This window comes from Austrofundulus limnaeus, unplaced genomic scaffold (assembly GCF_001266775.1).
Source record: "Austrofundulus limnaeus strain Quisiro unplaced genomic scaffold, Austrofundulus_limnaeus-1.0 Scaffold378, whole genome shotgun sequence".
Lineage (NCBI taxonomy): Eukaryota > Metazoa > Chordata > Actinopteri > Cyprinodontiformes > Rivulidae > Austrofundulus > Austrofundulus limnaeus.
The window spans coordinates 77,383-88,459 of record NW_013952780.1 but is presented as its reverse complement, the minus strand read 5'-3'; the positions used below and the strand labels follow the sequence as shown (position 1 = coordinate 88,459).

Sequence of the window (11,077 nt, the reverse complement as noted above, 5' to 3'; positions counted from 1 at the left end):
AGCAGCTCCAGGAGCACTGAAAAGTCATCACCACGTTGTGTCTCTGCACTGTGTGTGAGTCTCAGTGAGCTGGAGGGAGGGTATCGGACTCCGGGACATGCAGCAGCTCTGACGAGGTGCATTGACCACACCAAATTGTTAATATTTAAAAGTTGTAGAGCGACCAAAACTTTTAACCAGCTGAGCAGGCCAGCCAGTCAGCAGGCAGACCARYGGAAACCTCCCAGTTCTGTCTGTCCYGGTCTGCCCGTAGCTCTTTCAGCTGTCTGSGTTCCACACTTCCTGGTTGCTGTCGGGCGGACTAAACCATTTTGCGCCTCCGAGAGGGGGCCCCCCAGAATGTCCAATATGGTGTGGACAGTAAAATAACGTTCATTCTCTTCGTTTATGTTTTCAATATATTTGAAATAAATTACTACACCAGTTAATTGAAGGGCCCATTTCATTTTGAAAAAATAAATAAAAAATAAAATCAGGACTTCCATGGGCCCCTCTCCCTTCTTGGGCCCTGGGTAGTCAGGTCCACATTTCCCCCCACTTCCACGCCCATGCCTGTGACATCAAATGTTTGTAATCACATGAATGCATTTTTAGAAAGAGGACATTGATAAAATATTGCAAAAAAAATTGTGTTGCTGAGATGAACAGTTGTTGAGATATTTGCCTGTGAAGTAACAGGAAGTGATGTCAAAGGGGAATGTCTGCATGTGAACAGAGCTTTGCTACAACAGCAAACAACCCAGACTGTGGAGAAGAATCTGATCTTTCTGTAGATTATTCTGAATCACCATCAAAGAGATGAAGAGTCTGAGTTCAAATAATATTGTTTCAATAAACAAAAACCAGAGTTTTCTTTGTTAAAGAGTTCCCCTTGGATGTCACTTCCTGTTTCACTTTGACTGAGCCAAGTTCAAAAGAAAATATGTCAGTTATGGGACAAAATGGGTTAAATCGTGTGTATTATTCCAACTTTCTTAAATATAGTTGTTTTCCTTGACTTTTTGTATTTGAAGAATATGCATATCACAGGCACTTTAAATGGAGATATTAGAACTTCACTTCTTCTTTAGACTGTGCCCTCTTCAGGGGTGTCCACAGAGAGTACTCCTCCATATCACTCTGTCCTCTGTGTCCTCTGTCCTCACTCCATCTACCTCCATGTCCCCTATCTAGAATCCTTCTACCAATATACACTGTCCCTCCTCTGGACATGTCCAAACCAATATACCCACTGTCCCTCCTCTGGACARYTCCAAACCAATATACCCACTGTCCCTCCTCTGGACATGTCCAAACCGTCTGGTCTCTTTATCTTAACTTTAACTTTATCTTCCAGTCCTCCAACTGGTCTGTCCCTCTGATGATCTCATTCCTGATCTTCTCCATCCTTGTCACTCCCAAGAACCTCAACATCTTCATCACTGATACATCCAGTTCTGTCTCCTATCTTTTTGTCCATGTCTCTGTCTCCAAACCATACACTGAGTCTCTTGTAAACTTTTCCTTTGAACTGTACTCCCACTCTTTTGTCTGATATCACTCCTGAAACTTCTCTGTCCTGTCTGGTCTCTCTTCTTCACCTCTTTACCACATTCCCTGTTTTCCTGGACAGTGGACCCTAAGTCCTTGAAGTCTTGCACCTTTGTGACCTCTGCAGAACCCCACTTCAGAACAGGCATCACCCAACATTTATTTATTTTTTTGTTCTCACAGGTACAACAGAATTGATTTCSTGTATTTAAATGCAGGAATTATGCCCAATCCATCTGTGGACATCAAGGCTTTGTTCAGAGGTCTCTTTTCCAGGTAAAAACCCAACAACAAGAACTTGATCTACTTTTTTTAGTTTATTTGTTTGTTACAGGAAACTTTATAGCCACACAACCATCCACTATGTCTCTGATTTTCTGTAACGTCTCCTACTGCAGGAACGTCATCAACATGTTTGCTACGGCAGAAGGTCTCCTAACTCAGCAGGACAGTCCCAACTCAGATGGTCTACAGGAAGTTTTTGCTACTAACCTGTTTGGTCACTTTCTCCTGGTACTGTCTAAACTTGTCATTATGTTTTAAAGGATATATAAATGTGATATAGAGTGTTGTGTAACTGATGGAGAGCTGAGTGGGAAGAAAGACATAAATGCAGAATTCTGTTTTAAACTGTTTTTATAAAACTTTCTCTAACTTTAATGTTAGGCATGAGTTAGGTTTCTTTCTGTATTTATTAAACCAGCTATATCAAGTAAAATAAACTGCTGTTTTTAGGTGCTGTGTCTCCAATAGGAACAAACTTTTATTAAGTGCTGGCTTGTTGAGCTTTTTAACACTAATCTGCACATTCGATTGTAATGAACAAACACAAAATACTCCTGAATAGTTAGGTTAAATGGGGCACAGAGACAAAAACGTGTTTTAAATAATTCTAGAAAACAACAACAACAACACTTTTTGCAACAGTTCCAGCTCAGGTATCTTCAGGGTCTCCATGAGCTTGGTCCATCTAATGTCTGGGTAAATTTATGTCCATTCTTTATGTCCAAACTTCTGCAGCTCCTTTGGGTTAGATGGGGTCTGCTTGTTCCCAACAGCCATTAAATTCTCGTTAAATGGGTTCTCGGTTTGACTGAGTTCTMGAGTTTTGACAGGGTTGTTCCAATTTGGTGTCATTGTCCTGCTGGAAGATGAAATTCTGCCCCAGACGATTCAAACTCCATCTATCTTTTCTTCAACTCTGACCAGTTTGGTTTTACAGTTCCAGCTGGTTTAATGGGATGTTGAGGGTTATGGGACATTTTTAGACTCCTGTGTGGAGAGTTTCTTGGTTTTCACCATGCCTCCTGCTTTGTGGCAGATCTTACGACTTGGAGGCGGTTCTATAAGCTGCCAAATTAAATGGAAATACACTGAGATCATCTAACACCTGGATTGCTCATAGGTGCATCTTAATCCCTGTCTTTTTAAAAGGTTAGACTACCAAATGATAAAKCTGCAAGGGCTTAAGCCYTGTGRTGACMATCCACCCATCATCATGCCCARAAATMGACACASCTACACCTGAGCKGAACCTTAACAGACAGGAACCTAATAGAGACAGACTTGACAATGGAGACGGAGCTCTATTAAACTACCAGTATGTGGCTTCTGAWGGTYTTGGTAATGGTGTTAGGGTTATTAAAACAWTTTTTCCTCTAACTTGATGAATAAGATTATTTAGTGTGGGAGTACCTCTGAAGCCCACTRTCTTGTACATGTATAGTCTGGTATTAGAACAACAGGTTTACACACCAGAGTGTCCACACTTTTGTTAGTTTTAATGTGTTTGTCATTTCCTGCCGGCCTGCCTCTCACGTACTGATTTCTCAGATTAGGGAGTTGGAGCCTCTGCTGTGTCAGCCGGGTCACAGCTCCAGGTTGATCTGGACGTCCTCCAGTAACGCCAGCCGCTCGGCCTTTAGCATGGACGACATTCAGCACAGACACGGGAAGGAGCCCTACAGCTCTTCTAAATACGCTTCAGACATGCTCAGCCTGGCGCTTAACAAACACAAGAACCAGCAGGTTTGTCTGACACACACACAAGTTTGTATTTCTATCCTTATTAGGACCGTTTGTTGACTTCCATTCATGTCCAATTGTTTCCATAGCCTAACCCTGACCCCCTACCCTAAACCCAACCACCACAGTGGTACCTGCCCTACCCTAACTTAAAATCAGTACACACCTTACTCCTAAACCCCCAACCCAAAAATGGAGTTCCTCCATATTGGGACCAGTCTTTGTTACCCTAACCCCCATAGTGACTACTGGTCTAGACGAGGTTAGGTGTGTATACCAGAAACGCTCCTAAAATGGTAACAAATACAATTACACCGAGTATACTATGACATAAGCATTCTCCATCATTGAGAATTACAAGTGATAATCTGAGACCACCTGTCTATGTGACAGGGGCTGTTCTCCTCRGTGACCTGTCCAGGTCTGGTGATAACTAACCTGACCTATGGGATCCTCCCCTCCTTCTTCTGGACCCTCTTCATGCCCATCTTGTGGCTGGTGAGTTTTATTTGTTGCTGTATGTTCTTAACAAGATTTAATGAATTTAAAGACGTCTTCTCTCCAAACAGATCCGGGTTTTCACCAACACGTTTACACTCACACCGTACAATGGAGCAGAGGCACTGGTACGTTACCTGATTTCATTAGCGCACTTTTCCAATCAGACCAATTCAAGATGGCCACCACAGCCAACTGACCTTACAAAACATGAAAGTGGCTATAACAGTTCATTTTACCGATGTTGACCCAAACTAGGGSTGTCCTTGGGGACCACTATCCTGCAGTTTTAGAGYTTTCTCTGCTCCAACACACCTCATTAAAATTAACAGGTGATTAACAAACWTCTGCAGAACCTGAAGAGGTGATTCAATCACTGAATCGGGTGTGTTGGAGCAGTGAGATGGGTAAAACATGCAGGATAGTGGACCATCAGGATCAGACGCCATTGAGCTAAACTGCAAAGGTGGTAGTGTTATTATTATTTTTTTTAATTTCAGCTCTGAAAGCTTAAAACGTTTCAGCAGTCCAGTTCAGTTTTTTTTTTTTTTTTCAGTACTGGTTGTTCCTTCAAAAGCCGGAGTCTCTGAATCAGAGAGCCAAGTATCACAGTTTAACCTCAGGATTTGGGACAAACTACACGGAGCCACGTCAGGTGAGCAACTGTGAAGTATTAGATTCAATTTGTAATCATTTGTATTTTAATGAACAAGCTGTAATCAACATGGACAACATTCACAAACTGACGTAAATGCWGAGAGATTTAGTTACTTGGCTGTTTTTGTTGGTTCCTACTAAAGTACCATCACTTCTTGGCTCTAAATGGACAGGAATGAATATAAAGTGACTTTAAATGTTAAAGTTTGATCTGTGAACCTGTTCAGATTTGACTGTTCTGTTCCAGATGGACCTTGATGATGAAACAGCTGAGGCTTTTTATTCAAAACTTCTGGAGCTTGAGAAAACCATCAGAAGGAAACAGAGTGAGAGAGAAGCTGCCAACGAGGCGAATCAGGGAAACCTCAGAGAGGTAGAATAGTAGTGTTTCTTTATGGAAGGATGTTTCTCTAAAAATGGACTTTTTGTATTTCCTGAAGATGCAATGGTTCTTTTACCTCATTCTATGTCTTAACGTTGATCTTTTGTGATGCTCGACCTTCAGCATCCAGGATATTTGAGGCTGAAGTATCAGATGGTTTTAGGTTCTTTCTTCTTTAGACATTCTCACTCCCATTAAAGAGAAATTTATATTTCAATCTTCTGGTGAAAAGTATTAATAGCCGTGTRGTGCCTTAAAGGTTTTGTGTTGCACGATTATGTTTTTAAAGCTAATATATTCTCTATTCAGAACTGAAAGTAACAACAGAGGGGAGATTGGCTCTGCTGCTGTTTTGTTTCATTATGTACAGTGCCTTATGAAAGTATTCAGCCCCCTTGAACTTTTCAACTTTTTGCCACATTTTAGGCTTTAAACATAAAGATATAAAATTTAATTTTTTTTGTGAAAAATCAACAAGTGGGACACAATTGTTAAGTGGAACTAAATTTATTGAATATTTTAAACATTTTTAACAAATAAAAAAACTTATAAAAATCTTTTTGTATCCAAATCCAGCTTTAAACGTCTCCACAACAGTATCTTGGACCTGCCTGGTGTGTTTCTTGGTCTTCATGATGCTCTCTGTGCTTTAAACAGAACTCTGAGACTATCACAGAGCAGGTGCATTAATACAGAGACTTGATTTCACAAAGGTGGATTCTGTTTATCGTCATCAGTCATTATTTAGGACAACACTGGATCATTCAGAGATCCTCACTGAACTTCTGGAGTGTTTACTGCACTGAAAGTAAAGGGGCCAAATAATTTTGCACGCCCCACTATTCAGTTTTTTATTTGTTAAAGTTTAAAATGTCCAATAAATTTTGTTCCACTTCATGATTGTGTCTCACTTGTTGATTCTTCACAAAAAAAAATACATTTTATATATTTATGTTTGAAGCCTGAAATGTGGCAAAAGGTTGAAAAGTTCAAGGGGGACAAATACTTTTACAAGACACTGCACCAGTGCCTCCAGTAATTATTTTATTGGGGTGGCCATGTGGAGGCCATCTTTTCTTTTTTTTTTCCAAGGGTGGCCATTACCACCCCTGACCCCTTTGGTGGCACCCCTGTTAATATGTATCCTCACTACATTAAAAAATAAAATCTGTTATACTTTCAATAAAGTAAAATTCTCCTTGTTTGTAATAATTTTAAACTACACCTTCATTTTTGTACTTTTTCATTTGTACTGTATAACATGTTCTAGTCCAACTGACTGTTCTTTTACTGACGATGCCCTGATCTCTGCTCAGGACTGGTCAGGTTGCTAGAAAGAGACGATCAAAAACTAAATAAAATGGTAAACAAAAAAGCTGGAAATAACAAAGCAAAGAAGGCAATGATAATGAGATAAGGTGAGACCAGTGGATTAGTTGTATGAACATAACATTTTTACASCTGGAACAAGGACGTGGTTGCCGATTTTGACTGAAATCAAAACAACAAAGCTTTTTGTTATCCTATAATAGGTTGACGCATTTTAAATATTCATTAAAGGTAGCCCAGGTCACTCTAAATTTTTCATTGGAATTGGTTTTACTGTGTCTCAATGTCTCCTTATCGGGTTTCCATAAAAGAATAATTAGTCTTTGGGTCATTAATGAGGCTGAAACCACAGCCTCTGAGGGTGTTAGGTTTACTAGTGTATGTATGAAAGGGTGTTAAAACTACCTTTTTTTCTAATTCAAAGGATTTATTTCCATCTGCAGCTGCAAGTCAACTCACCGTGAGTTAACAAGTTAGCATGCTGTAAAATAGTGATTTGTTTAWTTTTTGGTTATTTCCACTCTTGAGAAACATCCATTATCTTTACCTGCTTTCCCTTTCCGGGTCATGAGWAGGGCTGCCACGATTAGTCGACGACTAATCGATTATTAAAAATAATCGATGACTAATTTAATAATCGATTAATCTTTTTTTTGTTCTTTACTTTGTTTTTCTCTCCAAACTGCTTTAACACCTTCCACTGCCACATCTGCCTTTCTGTCCTTGACACACATGCACAGTAGTGGTAACTGGGGTAGGCCGTGGACGTCACAAGACATTATACAGACAGGCTCTGGTATCATGGCTACCTGACAACGGAGCTCAAAGTGTGGGATCATTTTAAGAAAATGAAAGAGAAACCTGTGTAATATCTGCAGAGCAGAACTTGCCTTCCACAGCAATTATTTTTAGTTAGCATATAGCTAAAATCTAACAATGGTTATATAATAGCATCTGCATTCTGGCGTGATAAGCTCTGTGTTTTATATTCAATTAACGTATGATCTGATTAGTTGACTAATCGAAAAAAATAATAGGTGATTAATCGATTATAAAAATAATTGTTTGTGGCAGCCCTAGTCATGAGGGTCACCAGGCTCCATCTCCAGCAATCACTGTGTGAGAAACTGAGGGGCACCCTGGACAGGTTTCAAGTCCATCACAGGAACACCTAAACCAACTCTTCTTTCAACTAAGGACAATTTAGAGTTACRAATCTTTTTACTTGTTACTAACATGCATGTTTTTGGTCTGTGGCAAAGAAACCGGAGTACCCAGCAAGCTGTGCATGTACAGAACATGTAAACTCCACACAGAGGCTGGGATTCAATCCTGTACGCTTCTTGCTGAGAGGCGACAGCTCGTTCAAGTTCTTCCCTGAGCCCTTGGTATTTCTTTGTATTTCTCCACCTTGTCGTGTTCCTTTATCCTGATGTTCCCATCATTGGGGATGGCCTCATCAATCACAACAGCTGTCCTCTGCTGCTTATCAACGATCACATTGTCCAGTTGGTTGGCCATTACCATCTTGTCTGTTTGAATCTGGAAGTCCCACAGGATCTCAGTCATTCTCCATTACCTTGGGAGGTGATTCCTACTTTGATCTTCAGTTTGGTCTTCAGTTAGTACTCTGCACAGATGTTTCTGTACACTATACCAGCCACTTCCATGCATTGCTTTCCTGCTTGTATCTTACACCTGCTGTGAGATGCTGGYCCTAATCCTGTGCTACCATGACCAGTGCTTCTTTGTTGTCCTACAGTCCTGCCCTCTGTTGGTAGGATTTGGTCTTATCAGCCACTGTAGCRATCTTTTGATCCCATGCAGGGGTTTTTCCTCCCATGGTGGTTCCTTCKGCTCCTTCTCTTTCAGTTTCCATTGTGTGACACATTCACTGAGCGCTTCATCTTTTGTGGCCATCTTCCTGATGTATTCTTGGAACTTGGATATTTCATCTTGGATGGTGACTCTGATGCTCACTAGGCCTCTGTCTCCTGTACGCTTGGTGTATAGCCTGTAGATACTGGATTTGGGGTGGAATCCACCATGCATTAATTCCAACTGCCTACCTCATGATATGATGAGAGTGAATAAACGTAGAACCATACAGGCTCAGATGTCACTCGGTCTAATAAGGCCTCTGTCAAATGTTGAGGAACCAGGACACTGATGAGAGATGGCTACTGAAACAAGATGGACACTGAAAGTGAATAAGGAACTGTTAAAACYCTACTACTTACTACTACACTAAGTAATACACTCAAGTAATACTACATCACGCAAGGAGGAAAACTTTTACCTGTGCCTTTGTTTTGAAATAAACTTTAAGCTTTTTTTTTTACAAAAAACGAAAAAAAAGTTAAAAAAAAAAACCTAAACTTCAAGCTAAACTGAGGCAGCACCAGCATGCACAGTAGATCTTATCCTGCTCCCAAGTTGACCCAAGAAAGACCGTCCACGTTATTTACATAAAGAGGCAGAAATGCATAAGGTAAAATAAAAACAGGAGACAGAGTAATGTAAAAACAACACATGGAAATAAAGACGTGGAAAAAATATTTTAAAACATACAATCACTTAAGAGACAAATGCAAGTAAAAGGAAAAACAAAAAAACATACATTTTTAAAAACAGTAAAATTAAAATTATGTGCTAAAATATATAATTTATTGGAACTAAGCTGGAAAAATAAATATTAAGGTCAGCTAAATWATAAAACACGAGCTAAATTTTTCATTTTTTATGTAATTGGTGCATTTTACGTGTATTTATTTATTGGCCCATTTATATATTTCTGTTTTATTTCTAATTATGTCAGATTTGGTCCAACATATATGTGGGTGTGGATAGCTTTTTGTTGATAAGCAGCTCTACAAACTTTATTAGCCTTTTTAATGTTATATTAAAACCAGAAAGATTCTTTTAAATGTTCAGTAAAACCTTTTTTTTCCTAAACTCTTGTCAGTGTTGTCTTCTTACTGTCGATGCTTGTGTCAAAAGTGTGGATTCACACATTTCAATTTATATTTTTACACAATTTAATTTGCTGTTTGGTTTCTAGCTGACCTACTTTTAATTTGAGGATCATTTCACCACAAAACATAAATTGTGAAAAGCCTGTCCTTTTAAAATAACTGAAAATGCAGCTGAAAACTGCAGATAAAAAMGTGTGTAAATCTTTTTTTTAATTGATTTAAAAACCCACAACTGGCCTTGTTCAGCTCTACATTACATTATGTTACAATTGTTGGAACATATGTGACCGGTTAAATTTATACACCTTACCAAAACCGAGGACTAATGTGTTTGTTGAACAAATTCTTCGCCACATTGTGGCCCCTTAAAAATCCTACATCCGCAACTGTTTGACTTAGTGCAGGGTTAGTGCTGTATTTTTTTTAGATTAGTGCTGCCAACCACTGCATTTCTTAAACTTTACTCTGTTATCTTCTTTATTATTATTTCTTAAATGGGGTATTATGAAAAAAAAATACTTTTTTGAGCTTTATATCATGTTATGACGTCATTCCCTTATCAAAAACAAACCCAGTGTTGCAACTGATTGATAACCAGGATCAAAGTCAAACACAGTCACAGTCAAATCTGGTTGCGCGCGCATCTGCTGTGTTGATAAACAAATCCTTCTGTAAACCTCTGGATTAGGTTTATTTCAGGGGGAGGAAAAGGTGACCCAGAAATTATAAAAATTATAAATGGCGGGAAATAAAATCTTCTTATCAAAACGTAAATAATGGCACGCAGCCTCCTGCGTGCTCAGAGTGGCGCGCGCGCGGCCGGATGTCCCGGATGTTGCTCGCACCGGAAGAGAAGGGGCAGCTCTCCCAGCCATCTTGTGGCAGCATCCAGCGAGTGGGTCGCATCAAGCCTCGTAGAATCGGAGGTGAATCCCGTTGAAGGGGCGCCATCATGCCCGGACACCTGCAAGAAGGCTTCGGCTGCGTCGTGACCAACCGGTTCGACCAGCTATTGGACGACGAGTCCGACCCGTTCGAGATCCTAAAAGCGGCCGAAAACAAGAAGAAGGAGGCGGCCTCSGCTGGCTCCACCAAGACCGCGGCTCAAGCCGCCAAGCAGCCGAAGAAGGAGTCTCAGAAGGACAGAAAAAACCCGCTGCTGGATAAYAAGGAGGAGGCCCAGGCGCCGGTTCCGCTGAAGAAAGAAGGTAAAAGCGGCAGCGCGTGGACTCCCCGCTCCAGCTTTTATTTGTTTCCGTCATGTGCGGCTCCGGTTAGCGGTTAGCTGCAGGGCTGAGGCTCGGTGAGGTCGGCGCGGCCCCCCGGCCTGTTGTTGTAGAGCAGCGGTGTCCGGTTCTGGTCCTCCAGGGTCCACTATCCTGCAGGTTTTAGTCGCCTCGACACACCTGGAAGGAGCGGGGGTGGGGATTTTGCAGAACCTGAAGAGTAGAGAAACATGCGGGATGGTGACCCTGGTCGTGGTGAGGACCAGGACAGAGCACTGCTGCTGTAGAGCAACAGGAGCTCAGAGCAAAACAAGCTGCTGATGTACCTGTGCAGGTAAAATAATCCAATAATAATAACGCACCTGTGCAGGTAAAATAATCCAATAATAATAACGCACCTGTGCAGGTAAAATAATCCAATAATAATAACGCACCTGTGCAGGTAAAATAATCCA

General features: G+C 40.6%; 2 protein-coding genes across 3 annotated transcripts in view; both read left to right on the top strand.

Annotated features, from left to right (window-relative positions):
- Positions 1-6,316, top strand: part of hsd17b7 (hydroxysteroid (17-beta) dehydrogenase 7) — a 12,644-nt gene extending 6,328 nt beyond the window's left edge. Inside the window, exons 3-9 of the mRNA XM_014023585.1 lie at positions 1,714-1,806; positions 1,929-2,043; positions 3,364-3,558; positions 3,949-4,053; positions 4,125-4,181; positions 4,610-4,708; positions 4,958-6,316. Of these exons, the coding sequence (XP_013879039.1) occupies positions 1,714-1,806; positions 1,929-2,043; positions 3,364-3,558; positions 3,949-4,053; positions 4,125-4,181; positions 4,610-4,708; positions 4,958-5,092 (799 nt within the window). The 3' untranslated portion in view covers positions 5,093-6,316. The remainder of the gene's footprint in view (positions 1-1,713; positions 1,807-1,928; positions 2,044-3,363; positions 3,559-3,948; positions 4,054-4,124; positions 4,182-4,609; positions 4,709-4,957) is intronic.
- Positions 6,317-10,221: 3,905 nt separating this feature from the next.
- LOC106528418 (plasminogen activator inhibitor 1 RNA-binding protein) overlaps positions 10,222-11,077 on the top strand; it is a 13,949-nt gene continuing 13,093 nt past the window's right edge. Inside the window, exon 1 of one of the 2 annotated variants that reach the window (XM_014023584.1) lies at positions 10,222-10,604. In XM_014023584.1, the coding sequence (XP_013879038.1) occupies positions 10,349-10,604 (256 nt within the window). In that variant the 5' untranslated portion in view covers positions 10,222-10,348. The remainder of the gene's footprint in view (positions 10,605-11,077) is intronic. The other variant, XM_014023583.1, reaches the window with a different exon arrangement.